At 37.9% G+C, this 16,452-nt stretch overlaps 1 protein-coding gene and 1 long non-coding RNA gene across 5 annotated transcripts; one reads left to right on the forward strand and one right to left on the reverse strand.

The window, feature by feature from the left end:
* Positions 1-754: 754 nt before the first annotated feature.
* LOC133391088 (uncharacterized) lies at positions 755-2,187 on the forward strand. The gene is made up of 2 exons (XR_009764580.1): positions 755-1,000; positions 1,066-2,187. It is a non-coding gene; the product is annotated as an uncharacterized LOC133391088 (long non-coding RNA).
* A 424-nt stretch (positions 2,188-2,611) lies between these two features.
* On the reverse strand, positions 2,612-9,261 carry LOC1278659 (serine hydroxymethyltransferase). 4 transcript variants are annotated; one of them, XM_003437154.2, is made up of 4 exons: positions 8,987-9,261; positions 8,296-8,845; positions 3,963-4,162; positions 2,612-3,856 (listed from the first exon to the last, which is right to left on the reverse strand). In XM_003437154.2, the coding sequence occupies exons 2-4, from the start codon at positions 8,500-8,502 to the stop codon at positions 2,653-2,655; spliced, it is 1,611 nt and encodes a 536-aa protein (XP_003437202.2). In that variant the 5' UTR covers positions 8,503-8,845; positions 8,987-9,261; the 3' UTR covers positions 2,612-2,652. The 4 variants fall into 4 exon arrangements, with proteins under 4 accessions (XP_003437202.2, XP_061497345.1, XP_003437199.2 ...); XM_061641361.1 differs by having other exon boundaries at positions 8,296-8,889; positions 8,987-9,209; XM_003437151.2 differs by lacking the exons at positions 8,296-8,845; positions 8,987-9,261 and adding an exon at positions 4,272-5,097.
* Positions 9,262-16,452: the final 7,191 nt, after the last annotated feature.

The raw sequence follows: 16,452 nt of genomic DNA on the forward strand, positions 1-16,452 counted from the left end.
TAGTTTGTACAGAAGGTATCTTTAATTTTGAACTATGCTTGAATGATATAAATACAGAAAAACAACAATAATACCTAAAATGTTTCTAAAAGATTAAAATGTAATAATTTAAGCGCAATAATAAAAAAACGCATTCTCCTGGCCCGCGGCACTCGATCATTCACTAAAGTTGGCCCTTTGCCTCAAAAGTTTGCCGACCGCTGCCTTATATGATTCGAAACCCTGTAAGACCTTAACCTTCGTTTCTATGACCAAAAATACACCCTCATCTTTATGACCACCTACCCGTGTAGGTAATACATTTTATAAAAGAATTTGTATTTTTATTGGTCACAAACTGTCTTATTTAACTTATTCTATGCAGCTATGATAATAATAATACTTCTTTTATGTTATAAATTTACGATGTATGGCTTTTAGTAACGTAAATTGAATGTACAGCAATTAGTTCAACTGACATTAATACACCGCCATGTCTTCTCGACTGTCGGGGCAATCATTTCAATCTACAGTAGAACGTCGATTATCCGGGGGTGGATTAACCGGCGGGCGGCTTAACCGTGCGCATAAATGTGACAGCTGTTCAAACGTACAGCAAACATTTGCAGCGATACTCAATTGAGCAACCAGTTTGTTTAGCAGCTCTGTAGTGTCTAGCAGTATTTTCTAAATTTAATTTTGTTCATGAACAGTTGTTAAACCTGTAATTATTGATTCAAATAATATTATACTAACGATTAATCGATTGATTCAAAGTTAATTATTCATAAACCTATTGAATTTTATAATTTTTATATGAATGTGACATTTCTTGGACCATTATCCGTGCAAATCGATTAACCGGCATTCGTCCGGTCCCGAGCTGCCCGGATAATCGACGTTCTACTGTCGTTAGTCGTTCTACTGTAGATTATACAGCGTAAACTTTTTGGAGTTTACGCCTCGTGTGACGTCCGTATTAACTTTCAGCCAGCGAATTCTATTTCGTTTGCCTGCAGCAGTTGGTATCATTTTAAACAATATGATTTCAGTGTTAATTTCAATATAGTTATGTTACACACATAGGGTGTAGTTCCAGCTAAACGGAAGCAAAGCAGACATATACTTCCTCTCGCGAGAACCACACCACAAGATCATCATATCACCCTCTCATGGTTCGGCGAAACATCGCAGAACAATTTTATGCTGAGCTAGCATACTGTCGAACGACGAGAACCACACCACAAGATCATCATAGCACCCTCGCATGGTTCGGCGAAACATCGCAGAACACATTTTATGCTGAGCTAGCATAAAATGTGCCATGCCCGATGGAACAGCGATCACCAGCATCTACCCGAAGACAACCGTCGTGGAGCTTCGGCCCGAAGACAACCGTCGTGGAACATCCGCCCGAAGACAACCGTCATAGAACATCCGTCCGAAGATGACATCGTGAAACACCGGCGCAATAGGCTTAGGCTCGAGCTAGTTAGGACTAGGGAGTTTAAGTCAGTTCAGAATTGTAACTCACCAGCGATAGACGCATTAGGTTGATTAAGAAAAATAAATGTTTTTTTTTATAAGACTTAATATGTCCCTCGCATAACTATATATTGTTACACAACAAGCAATAAAATTTAACTACAATACAACTTTTGATAGAAAAGAAAAAGACATAAGCATCCACTCAAAACATGCGGTAAGGCCGGTTGGGGTGTTGGAGTTACAGCACATTTTTGATTGAAAAAAATATTGATAGGAGTTTTAAAACTCTAAATTTACTACGATATTTTAATCAACATTATTATGATCATATGAGACAGATTTCATTCAAATTTAACTAGTAATTCAAAAGATATACGCTTTCAACCACGAATACCATCATTCTTCCATAAAAAATGTATGGGCACCAGGGTAGGCCGTTGTACATATGAAGGGTATATAAACTAAAATAATTTTTAGAAATATTTAAACATTTTTCATATTTTTCTTATTTTTTGGACAAAGTTAAAAAAAAATTCTGAGGTATTTTTGAATTTGAAGTCCGACTTGAAGTACGAGTGTCCGAGTGTGAAGTACGACTTCTTAATCCAAAGTTATTTTGTAATAAAAATGCGAAACTTATCCGAGGAGGCGGTCCGACGGTCAAACATGATGGCTAAAAAATGTGTATAAAAAAAATTGGACGATGTAACGTAAAACATATTTCTCCAGGGATTCTTTGAATTTCAAGACTGTACGACTTTTCTTTCGAAAGAAATCAAGAATTTATAGTGCAAATACTACCCGGGTAGGCGGTCAGTAACACTAGGGTTAACACGTTCAGTCCGATCAGTGAGTGAGCTTTCCAGTATGTCAAAAACAGGTGCGAACAACTGTTCTCTACTCACATGAGTAGCAGCGGTGCGAAAGCAAAAGAATAATATTCTAAAAATGATGGCGGTTGCCAAAAATCTCATCGCACACACAGCAGTATTGGTGAACAGGGTAGAGACGAAATTGTTGCAAAAAAACTCAAAATTAACTGCTTGTGTAGTAGATGCCAGCGGAACGGAAAGTTCATGATAATTAGCATCGGGCTGAACGTGTTAATCACGATGATATTAAAATAAAGACTTAATGTAAAATCTTTTTTTTTTAATCTTATAAAGTTTTTATTGAAATTTTGTGTTAGAAGTCTGCATAACCAGGCAGAGGGAATTGTTCACTGTACTGTTCCACTTCCTTGCGCAGATTGTTCACTTTTTCACTAAACGTGGAGTCTTCGTGTAATATACGCTTAAAGTCAGACAGTTTCGGACCAGAGACGTTGGCAATTTCCTTCGATAGACGTAATCCACGATCGATAAATTCCACTACCTGTTGCATATCTTTCTCAAGTAGACCGCGCGTCGTAAGTGCCGGAGTTCCTAGCCGAATGCCAGATGGATTTAAGGCAGATTTATCACCTGGAACAGTATTTTTGTTGCATGCTATGGAGATTTCCTCTAAGATGTACTCGGCACGGGCACCCGTAATAGCAACTGGGCGTAAATCTACCAACACCAAATGCACATCTGTACCACCCGTCGCTACAGAATATCCTTTCTCAAGCAGTCCGGCACAAAGGGCGCGTGCGTTTTTTATCACCTGTTCCTGGTAGGCGCGGAATTCTGGGCTTTGCGCTTGCAACATGCAGGTGGCGATACCTGCGATAGCATGATTGTGCGGACCACCTTGCAGGCCAGGGAACACGGCCTGATTGATACGTGATTCCAAATCATACATTACCTTTTCGCCGTTTGCCTTCACTGTGCGCACGCCTTTCCGGAAGAAGATTACTCCTGCACGGGGGCCACGTAATGTCTTATGCGTTGTGGTACTAACAACATCCGCATATTCGAATGGTGACGGAATCACTCCGGCCGCAACTAGCCCAGAAATATGTGCCATATCTGCGAACAAATATGCACCATTTTGGTTGGCAATTTCCCGGAACCTTTTGTAGTCCAGACAACGCGAGTAGCACGAAATACCAGCAATAATAACTTTCGGTTTGAAGAGGCGCGCTGTCTCCTCCATCTTGTCGTAATCGATCAACCCAGTAACTGGATCGACTTTATATGGCATGCTTTCGAAGAAGATTGATGTAGCAGATATTTTTTTCGTTTGAGTCATGAAACCGTGGGTTAAATGACCACCGTCGGGTAGATCAAGGCCCATGATACGTCCGTGCGGTTCAATAAGAGCAGTGTACACAGCAAAATTTGCTGGTGAACCAGAATACGGTTGAACGTTGCAACCCCATTCCTCGGGGCTTAACCGATAAGCTTCGAGGGCACGCTTTTGAGCCAAAAGCTCTATTTGGTCAATAAATTCATTACCTCCATAGTAACTACAAACATAAAGAAAATAAAAAAAAATTAATTATATTTGTTAAAGTTATTACTTTCTAGATTCATTAGAAAAACTAATGGAGCATAGCATGAGGCGAATCTTACCGTTGGCCAGGCAAACCTTCTGAATATTTGTTATGCAAACAGGAGCTGAGACACTGCAGCACAGAGAGAGAAGTAAAGTTTTCGCTTGCAATCATCTCTAAACCTCTGATCTGACGCGTCTTTTCCTTTCTTATCAAATCCATAAGCTCCGGATCTTGATCCCACAAGGTCTCATGCAATAGTTTTGCATTTCCAGCCATCTGAAAGAAATTAAATTGTATTAGTTTTTCGCGTGATTTAAGCTATAGGTACTTATTTGCGTTCCTCACGCAATTTGCTTTTTAAAACCAAAACAATATGAATATTTACTGATGGATGTTTGTTCATTGTTGCTAAAGTTTCGAAAAAGTTAAACTTTTAATAAAAAACAGAATGTGAATGAATCGATCTAAATTGCAAATCGTATTCAAATGCAGTCCACCAGAAGATCGGTGTAGCATGTGAGACACAATTCTCTTGAATGATTCGCGTTGTTCGGCGGTGAAACTTATAAGCTCATTTGTAGCTATTTACAAATCGCAGCGCGTCAGAAATAATCAGATTAAATGATGATCTCGCCCTCGTCTTGCACTATTGCAAAGGGTAAAAAAAACTCTGCGAGAATGTCAGGGTTGTTATGGCCTGATAGGAAACTTCAGATTAAAGCTAAAGACTGGCAATATATGACTGTTGTTAAGAGGATCGTGTAATGCATAGTCTCGGCTAACACCCTTATCTATGTTTTTAAAAGTGAAATGCTTGATTTCTAACCTCATTTTTATACATCTCAAACATGTATAAGACGTCATGCGGTAAAATAACCTTTTTTTTATTTTCTAACATGTCTCACTCGCTCTGCAAAACTTAGCGTCATGCGTAAGTCATACGGTGTCAATAAATGTTTATGGAAGAAGCAACAAAAACATACCATTTTATACCAAACGTAAAAAAAAGTATACAGTGGTGGGTATTTAAAATCGGACACTTTTATAGAATTCACCTCTAAGTCTGGTCACTCTTCCTACTATGCGATCCATATATCAAGTTCCTAGAATTATAAATCGTCATGAAAACCGTACAGTGGGCTTTTTTATTACCTTTCTACACTGGAATGTGAAATGAGAATCAAAAATAAACTTTTATGCGGCAATAACGTGGAGTAAATAATGACATTCTTCATGGTAGGAAAAGCGTCCGAATTGAAAGTGCCCGATTTTGAATACCCACAACTGTAGCTATTCGCACGAAAACAACGAAAAACGTCGACCGGTATTATCATTTTACAGGGTTTTCAATGATATTATTGAGATGTTCAGCGAGTTGTTGATTCGTTTGACCATATAATTGACTCTTACAGCGAAATATTGGATTGTTCGAACGCAGGTGTTGACATGTTCGACCCAGTACTTCGAGACTTTTACGTTAACCATCCATATGTTTTTCAACCAGTCCGCCCCAGCGCCAGTAAAACAAACATAATAAAAGTGAGGTCTTCTTCTATTTGGCGTAACGTCCTATGCGGACATGCCGGCCTATACAGGCTTTCGAGACTCAATTCATTACCACGTAGCCGGATAGTCACTCCTTGCTATGGGGGACGGTCCATTCTGGGCTTGAACCAATGACGGGCATTCCAAAAATGTGATGCATAAAAGATTTAGTTACACTGACCCTCCCATATTTTTTTATATATTCTGTAGAAAATATTAACACTCTAATCGCTGACATTCTGCACAGGCTTTCGACGGAGAGCACAAATACAGGTACTCCACGATATACGCTATTGATGCGGACCGGAGGCAATAGCGTATCTCAAATATTAGTAAGTCGAAATTCGAGGTTTTCAATCAAATTATACTTAATTTTCTTATAATTTAGCCACTAGTATAGTTATTTGATCTGATTTCAACTGAAGATTACAATTTTGTAACTTTTAAAATGGTTTTGAAAATTCGTCCAAGAAGCAAGAGGAAATTTATTTTACATTAGATATTCGATGTGTTAAATTAGTACAATTTGCTCAAATATCTGTCAAATTTAGAACAAATCGTATAGCGAAATCGCGTTTATCGAGTATGGCGTATATCGGGGAATACCTAAACAAGATACGAGAGCGGTTAGAACGTTTCGTTTGCTTACGATCGTTCTCTCTCTTTCTGATCCTCAGAGACAATGCCGTTTCTGCAATATACGCTCTCTTTTTCTTCCCGCTGCAATACTTTGCTGATAGTTGCTGAGGGCACAATCACAAAGAAGGATAATGAAAAAAGCCGTGGATCGAAAACGATCCATGCAGCGCCCAGAGTGTTAAGAGAATTATGATAACAATTGGCATATATATTTACAATTTTCCGATGTACAGCCTGTTCCCGAGGAATTTGCGTAACTCAAACCCTCGCAAGTCAAATTTCACATTTTTCAGCAAGTAAATACATTTGATTACTCGATATTTATTTTTCAATTTAGTACTATTATATGGTTAATCGTTCACGTGATACGATTCGTGCAGAATTCGATTTTTTTACCAAAAATGCAATTTTTAATGCATTGGACAAATCTTTAAGGCCTCGGTACACGACCCGAAAACTCGAGGCAAAAACTCAACAATCTGAAATCTTTATATCAAAAAATTTTCAGGTCGTGTAGCCGCGTTTTGTGTACCACCGTGCATACAAGACCACTGTCATATGGAGCAAGCGAAACTTGTGAACCTATTTCACCAAATGAATATAGATACTCTTCTTATGTGTAAATAGTGGTTGACTGCCGGGTTATTCGCGTGACCACACAATTGTGAATGGAAAACTCTCAGTGCCTTTTGCTACCAACATAAGTCTGCGCCAGGGGGACGGGCTTGCCTGTCGCCTATTCAACCTGGCGCAAGAGAGGATCATCCGTGACTTGAGAGTGGAGACTACGGAAACCATCTTCTATGAGTCAACCCAGATCCTGGCATACGCTGATGAAATAGACATCATTGGTCTGGGGCTCTCCTATGTAACAGAAGCCTACCAACGGATCGAGCAGGCGGCAGAGAAGCTCGGATTGCAGATAAACGCGGCAAAGACCATACTGATGGTGGCAACATCAGCGGGCCTACCAATAAATAATCAGAATCTACGTATCTTGGGTCAAAGGTCAGCAACGACAATAGCATGTTAGCTGAGTTGCGCGCAAGGATGATGGCTGCCAACCGGTCATTCTACAGCCTGAAAAGTCAGTTCACCTCAAATAACCTGTACTGTACTACAGTAGTACTATATAGTCCCAGCGACGGACGAAGCTGTAATTGTTTGGTAATATCATTTAAGTTGCATCTTTATTTCAATATACATAATAAATTATATATAATATAATATATTTATACATATTCATCCTGGAATCGTTAATAACATTCATTCAGTACACGTAAATTGCAAATAACAGTCTGTTCCAGAGATACGCGATTGACGCGGACTTGTGCTGAATTCGAGTTACTCGGATTCCTCGGGAGCGCACAAACCGCGTAACTCGGGAACAGACTGTATACGACAATTGCTTAAACGATGGTACATCGAAATGGCCATTCAAAGTGATGGCCGAAATGAGGAAATGATCATGCGGCAGCACAATTGTAAGAAATAATAACTATTTGACACTGGATAATCCCCACATTAAGGCTGATTTGGAAAAATCACTATCGCAACCTTATACTAAAAAACTGTACTTATATACTATATGTATGTATAAACTTATAAACTATACACATACATATTATATATTGTATATATCAACACGACAAACACGATATATATATATACGATATATATATATTTATATATATAAATATATATATATAAATATATATAAATATATATATATATATATATATATATATATATATATATATATATATATATATATATATATATATATATATATATATATATATATATATATATATATATATATATATATATATATGTATATATATATATATATATATATATATATATTTATATATATATATATATATATATATATATATATATATATATATATATGTATACATTTATATTTTACATATACATATTTACATATGTATAAACATACAATGATAAACATATGTTTCACTCCGCTTCCAACTTAATCTATGCACACACGTGCTTATCCGGCTCTGATTGTTGGTGATGTTGGTGGGTTGAATGATGTTTGATATATCTTTACAACGTAGATCGGGATTATTCAGAAAAAGGATCCCGAACATAACTTTTACACGTGCTTGTTTTTGCACGAATGTGATCGATTAACTTTGGTGAATCATCACTTAACTCATAATTATAATAATTTAATAATCATAATGATAACCACTTACCTTCGAGGAAGATTTTCGCGATGCCGAACTAAAACAGGACTTATGGCTATATCCCTCACGAGGCGTATTCGACAAAGAACTGGTATAGACGGATGCTTCTGGATAATTTAGATGTGGAGACACTCTTGCTCGCATTATCGTTGACAGGCTACGCACACTGAATGCTGGAGCGAGCGAGAGATATGCTCTCACTGCACTGATCATCATGTTAAACGACTTGTGCGAGAGATCTATTTTATCTTCTCTCGTTACGTGTGCGCCGACACTAATACAAGAAAACTCTGGGTTGAGCTCAATACCACAACCCGTGCACCTGACTTAAGTTTGCCAAAAAGCTTGAAGAACTGGCGGCCTTCTTGAGACGCTGTCAGATGTTTTCTGCACCGCATCGTTACGCACCGAGAAGGCAGGTCGAACACATCACTCAAACTTTATCATCGTTGTCATTCGCCGAAACCTTAGCAACCACGAGGTTATCAGTACCGTGATTGGAAGGATGTTCTCGATGTTTTAAAGTAGCCATAGCCTTAGTCGAAACAGCACATCACAGCTTAGGAAGTAAACAGTATGAAAGATTTAGATTCCATCGCATTGCTAGTACCATGAGTAATGGTAATAGTGTAGAAAAACAAATTGTTTTAGCCACTCTTATGTGAAACATGCGTTTAAATAAAAGCAGGATTCTATTTACCATTAACAAAACATCCCACTCTATAAGACAAATACGAGAAATAATGTGTTGTAGGTCGTCCAATTTGACAACGGTAGTCTGTTGAATGCGCATCTTCAGGTTCATAAAAAAACATTTCGGTAACTGTCCAATATGCGCCTTTGCGTGGGAACCAAAAAGTAAGCGTATCTCGAGTTTTCGTATACAGTCATTATCCGATATACGCTATTGTACGGGACCGAGCACAATAGCGTATCTCGAGTTTTCACGTACAGCGGATTCCTATGGAAAAATAGTTTACACTATCGGTTCATGGGTTCAAAAATATCGCCACATAGCGCATGGCCACGGAGCTGAAAAAATGTTGAAAATTTTTTCAACTTTGTCAAAATTGCTTGTCAACTGCAAAAAAGAGCTTTTCTCGTGGCCGCACCAAAAACATACACAAAAGCGACAAAAAGCTCCAACATCTGAATATCATCGATATTTTGTTTAAGAAGCACTAACTAGGTACATACATCAATTAGAATCATGCATTTTAGCATTATTATAATAACAATGGGTCACAACTGCGCCAAATAGCTGTTTGTTTACGCTTTTTCACGAACGTCAAATTTTGTCAACTTTTGTCAACTTTTTTTCCTGGCTGCTCCAGGTCACAAAATTTTGACAAAAGCTCAAAAAAGTGACAAAAGCTCACATTTTGAAAAATTTGTCAGCATTTTGTCACTCCCGTGGCCTTTCGCTTACAGAATTATGCATTGATGTTTTTTGTTGTAAAACAGGTATCTTTTGCACAAATTTAATGCAAAATGCTTAAGGAACATTAAAGAAATCCAAAAAGAGTATAAAATAGTTCAAAGGATTAAAGTGTTTTCAAAAAAACACATGGAGCTGTCAAATTTAGAGGAATCGCGTACAGTCTTTCCCCGAGTTACGCGAATAATGCGTTCCGGAGACATTCGCGTAACTCGGATTTTCGCGTAAGTCGAATATCACATGTTACAGCAAAAATATACTTTATTTATCATTATTTTTGATTGAAATTAGTTCATTTATGTAATTTAATACTTATTTGATGCAATTGGTGCAGAAAACTTGGTAATTTATCATTTGATCATTTGAAAATAATTTGGTAATTATTTTTCATTTGACAATTGATGGAGAAAATTGTAATGATTTGACATCTGAACTGTCAAAAATAAAAATTCGCGTAACTCGAATTCGCGTAACTCGAGTGTCGCGTAATTCGGGGAAAGACTGTACTGCGAATTCGCGTATATCGAGTATCGCGTACTGCGGATAATTGCTGTACAGTCTGTTCCCGAGTTACGCGGTTCTCGACTTACGCGGATTCGGAGATACGCGGTTATCTAAATTTGACAGATCAAATATTAAATCAATACAATTTGCTTCAAGAATTGTCCAATGCAATGTGTAAATTGCATTTTAGGTATCAAATTTAATCCACTTAAAAGTAAAGAATATCAGTAAAATTTTTGAGTATTATACTATAATACGGACGTCACACGAGGCGTAAACTCAAAAAGTTTACGCTTGATTTGTATGGGAGAGCATAAACTTCCTGTCAAAAGATTATAGGGTTGAATGCAAGGACCGTAAAGATATCAGGTCAAGTTATAAGCCCGTTTTGACAGCTAGGTGGAAGAAGAATCGACGAAGAAAACTGACAGTTAGTTTTCCGCGTTTGGCGAACGCTTCAAGTTCTCGAAGGAAAATTTCCATTTTAAATCACGGGCAGTGTTCTAATAAACTAAAATATTCACCCAAATTGATCTCCACCAAATATTAACCATGCAAAACGTAAACAATCCATCAATACATATACAAGCGGAAAACCATCTGTCAAAATCGGAGCCCAGGGGGGGGATCGCCAAAAGCGCTATAACTACACCTCATTATACATTCCACCTTGGTTGAATGCTTGAAATCCGGATTACGCCAAAGATTACACTTCGTGTGACGTCCGTTTTACAGCCAAATATTCTTAATATCAAATGATTTTTGATTGAATTTAGTTCATTTATATAATTTATTACTTATTTGATGCAATTGATCTAGAATATTCAGTTATTTCTGCCTTTTAAGTGTTTTTAAAATTTTAAAAACATTGCAAATTATTTTTCATTTGACAAATGATTTAGAAAATTGTACCGATTTGACATATGAACTGCCAAAAATAAAAATTCGTGCAACTCGAATTCGCGTAACTCGGGGAAAGACTACAGCAATTCTCCAATATCTCCGTACCTTGAAATATAAGGCCTTTTAACCGTAGAGTTGGCAACTAGATTTACACACGTAAGTTGGCAACCAGCATACCCGGGTATTCCACACGTTTTGATACAAAAAATTAACGATTTTCATAGGTAAACAATGCTTTCTATATTTTAATGCTGTAAGCAAGTAATGCCGACCATATACAGTGGAGCGCCGTTTATCCGGGCTTCTCGGGACTTGGCTTCGCCCGGATAAGCGAATAACACGGATAATGAGTCAAATCATATTTTTTACCACCAATTCCTGGTAATTTTTTGGAAATTTTTCTTATTTTTAATAAAAATAACCCAGTTTTTATTAACTTCATGTTTTTCGAAAGAGAATTTTTAAAATTTCCCATGAATTATAGTGTTTTTTGTTATGACAATGTGCTCTTATAACCGCTTTTTCAAATATCCTTCTCATAACCCAATGTCACTTTTGTATTGAACTGTCATTTCTCAACAGCACGGATAAACGGAAAGCGGGATAAAAGGTACCCGGATAACGGCGCTCCACTGTATTCTCTTCTATTTCATTTATTCATTTAGTTTATTCATTTTATTATAAAAATAACGGTCAAATTGAAATTTGGAATCGCTTGAATTTGACTCGAAAATAAGCACAATACGAAAAGAAGAAGAAGAGAAACGTCATTCTCCATACGAAATGTATGGAATACCCGGGTATGCTGGTTGCCAACTTACGTGGTAAAGTTAAAAAAAAATCAAAATAAAATACTTATAGGCTGTTTAAAATTACAACTTATGCACCAAAAAATCAGAAATTAAAAGATGGGAGGCTACGGCAAATTTCAGGTCAAATGTTTTGATGAAACGAATATACAGGCGGTCCCCGAGATACACGCCCAAATAGCCAGCTCGTACTTTATAGCTGATTTAGGGCTGTTTAACGAAAATTCGTTCCGATGTCGTACTTTGTGGCTGATTAAGAGATAGACGGTACTTTGCGGAACTATGGAGCTTTTTAACAGGCACATGGTACTCTTTGGAACTTTGCGGCTGATTAGCACTATGTGTAGGGTTCATGATGGAACTTGAAGGCTTGTTAAGAAACGGTTCTGAACTTGGTGGAACTTTATAGCTTTTTAATGCATGACATCGGTTCAAGGTGGCTCTAGTCAAAGTGTCAAAGACTAACGCCGGCAATCATCTCATTGCTGCTGCACAAGCTAGCTATTCGTTAATTGAAGAATGAATATTGAGTGAAGTGATTGTGAATTATCAGTAAATTGTGTAAATTTGTGTGTAATTCATCAATACAAAGAAATTAAAAATATACATATGTGTTTAAACGAAAAAAATCTTGTTGTTTATTTCATCGATGACGCTTGCTTGAAAATAAAACACAAAGAAAAATAATCCCTGGCACCGTGGCATAAGAAAGCTGCTTAGGCGCTGTTTGAAAGACCCGCATAGAACTTTGATGCTGTTTATCTACTGCAAAAGGCGAATTCAAGCAGCGATCTTTAGCGTGCCAAAATGAGCTGATTAAGCAATTCGGGCTATTTGGGACGGTACCTCTTATACGCGGATTCGGAGATACGCGGTATTCAAAATTTGACAATTCTTTGAGCAAATTGTACTGATTTGACACATCAATTTTAAATTGCTAAATAATTTCTGTTTTGATCGAATGTTAAAAACTATTTCAAATGGTTTAAAACTGTTTTATTCAGTAAGAATCATATCAACTAATTCATAAAGTAACTATAACCTCCCCCTACTTGCAAAATTACACGAACATTACTGATATTTTAGCTGGAAACCACGAGATTCGACTTACGCGGAAATTCGAGATACGCGGTATTTTATGACCGTTTTCGGTCCCCATTAACCGTGTATCTCGGGGACCGCCTGTATGCGCAATCTGAGATTGCGCATCGTGTATTAATACGGTAAAGTTGACAAAAGTTGACAAAAAGTGACAAAATTTGACGTTCTCGAAAAAGCGTTAACAAACAGGCATTTGGCGCAGTTGTGACCCATTGCTATGATAATAACCCAAGCGCCACAGATTAAGCTTAAACGACTGGAAAATTGAATATCCATAGAAAAAAAATGAAAGCTCCACAGCTTCATTGGTCTGATCAATAGATGGCGTATTACAACTCATCATTATATTGCTATCCTTTTCTTGCAATGTGTTTCGACAAGTTTCATCTTATCATGACCTATATAGCCTTCTATCTTTCTGAGCAAAAATCGATATGAATGGTCGTGTGGTCAGATACGAGGGTATCAACCCCAAGCGCCACAGATTAAGCTTAAACGACTGGAAAATTGAATATCCATATAAAAAAATGAAAGCTCCACAGCTTCATTGGTTTGATCAATAGGTGGCGTATTAAAACTGATTATTATATTGCTATCCTTTTCTTGCAATGTGTTTCGACAAGTTTCATCTTATCATGACCTATATAGCCTTCTAACTTTCCGAGCAAAAATCTATATATATGGTCGTGTGGTCAGATACGAGGGTATCAACACCAACGATCATTACTCAAATCTCACTTGCTTAAGTGCTGGTGGTTTCCATTGGAGTTTAGTATTTAAACAATCGTATCGCCGTTCTAGTTCTAGCCATGCATAACTTCAATCCGAAACCATACAACAGTACAGAGGAAATGAGAAAGCTCTCCTCCAAGCGAGGAAGCTCAACTGGTTGGGTATCCCACAAACAGATGGTGCCACCAGCTTTTTTGCTAGTTTTAGAATGCATGAGTCGTTTGCCGTCTGCTAAACGAAGTCTTTCTATATTCCGTTTAGGTAGTGTGCTTGAGTCGTTTAGAAGCCGTTTAGTGGTCGTTTAGTGGATTTGTGGCATTTGGGACACCAACGACCATTACTCAAATCTCACTTGCTTCAGTGCTGGTGGTTTCCGTTGGAGTTTAGTATTTAAACAATCGTATCACCGTTCTAGTTCTAGCGATGCATAACTTCAATGCGAAACCATACAACAGTACAGAGGAAATGAGAAAGCTCTCCTCCAAGCGATGAAGCTCAACTGGTTGGAGTATCCCACCAACAGACAGCGCCACCAGCTTTTTTGCTATTTTTAGAATGCATGAGTCGTTTGTCGTCTGCTAAACGAAGTCTTTCTATATTCCGTTTAGGTAGAGAACTTGAGTCGTTTAGAAGCCGTTTAGTGACCGTTTAGTGGATTTGTGGCACTTGGGAATGCGAAAATGAATGATTCTAATTGATTTATGTACCTATTTCGTGCTTCTTAAACAAAATATCGATGATATTAAGATGTTGGAGCTTTTTGTCATTCTTGTGTATGTTTTCGGTGCGGCCACGAGAAAAGCTCTTTTTTGCAGTTGACAAGCAATTTTGACAAAGTTGAAAAAATTTTCAACATTTTTTCAGCTCCGTGGCCACGCATTAATTCGATTTTGGATTCAAAAAAGCTTGTCAAGAATTTTTGCAAGAAAAGGACAGCAATAATATAATGAGTTAGGGCGGTGGCAACGCTTTTTCGCGTGCGATTTTATCGGACGGCCTGTCAAATTTTTATATGGGATTTGACAGATAACGTCGGACGACGAAATCGCACGTCCGACGTTATCCGTCAAATCCCATATAAATCTCGTCCGATAAAATCGCATCCGATGAGCGTTGCCACCGCCCTTAGAAAACGCCATGTATTGCGAAAAACAGTGAAGCTATGGAGCTTTATTTTCCATGGATATTTGATTTACCAGTCGTTTAAGCCAAGGTGTATGGATATTAGGAGGTGAAGTGCTTCAGAGCAAATTGACATTTCACGACTTGACATAACAATACTGGGGGGTCCGGTATTAAAAGCGGGGAGGGCTGGAGGGGGGTATAGAAAATTGTATGCGATTTGACATAACAATACTCAATGATGGCGCCCGGAAAACGCGCTAACAATTCACCTCCTTAATTAACACACCTTGGTTTAAGCTAAATCTGTGGTCAGACCGTGCTTGTACCGAAAACAATCGATAAAATTTTGGAGGTCCTATAGTCAACCACAAAAATAATCTGGCCACACTGACCTACTTTGGCACTGCAGACTACCACCTCATCTCCTTGATGTATCTGGATTCTACCACTTGTTTACCTACAACCTTTGGTAGCGCTATAAGCCCACCTGAATCTTAAGCCCAAACTGGGTTTATTATACAGGTGGGCTTATCCCGAACCAATTGACAGCCGTGGTGTAGAAAAATGAAAATGAAATGACAGGAGGGGATTCAATCATTTGTTATTAATACACGATGCGCAATCTTATACGGACGTCACACGAAGCGTAAACTTTGGCGTAAACTGAATTTCAGCCATACAACCCTGAAATCTTTTGACAGGAAGTTTACGCTCTCCCATACAAATCAAGCGTAAACTTTTTGAGAGGCTAGATGATAGCTACTTGTCTGCGGCTACAAATGACAGCTACCGATATCTTTTGTTCTAGAGCTGTCAGCTTGTCGCCGCTTGTAACCCGATCAAGGTGTTATTAATGACAAGGTGAAGTTGTTCAGAGCAAAATGACATTTCTCGACTTGACATTTCTCTTCCGGGGGCTCCGGTATAAAAATCGTGGAGGGCTGGTGCGGGGTAATGAATTTTGTATGCAGAGAGTGACAGATGTCCCCCACAATGTCGCCCAGCAAAAGCGATAAAAATCAACCTTCTAAATACATTATCCTTGGCTTTTGTCAGCAAAATGTAGCGCGCAACAACATTAGACCCCTGCCTTATATGATTTCAACCCCCAACTGTCAAACTCCATAAAAAAAATTGACTAAAATCGTAAAGGGCCACACATTTCAAAAGCCGTGTGACTTCGTATCCAAGAATAAGATAAACTGCGTATCTGGGGGACTCCTGTTTATAATTATGTCAACGCGTTATGCTGTATTTCGCTAATGGATGATAAATAATAAACTCGGAGAAGGAGACGGTCGTTCTTTTTTACGTAATACATTTTTCGATCCTATTATTTCTAGCAACATTGGCGATATATTTCTGAACAACATTGTTGCGTGCAACAGTATTCGTCCAATGTCAAATTTCAGAAAAGTCAATTTGCTCTAAACAACTTCAATATTTTCCGACCATATTCGAGCTCACAAACTGCTCGATTTTTTTCAGTCGTAAATTAAAAGAATCCCTCAAAATACATTTACCTTGGGAATAAGTTAAGTTTTGTATTTTGGG

The sequence above is a fragment of the Anopheles gambiae genome, chromosome X (assembly GCF_943734735.2).
Source record: "Anopheles gambiae chromosome X, idAnoGambNW_F1_1, whole genome shotgun sequence".
NCBI lineage: Eukaryota > Metazoa > Arthropoda > Insecta > Diptera > Culicidae > Anopheles > Anopheles gambiae.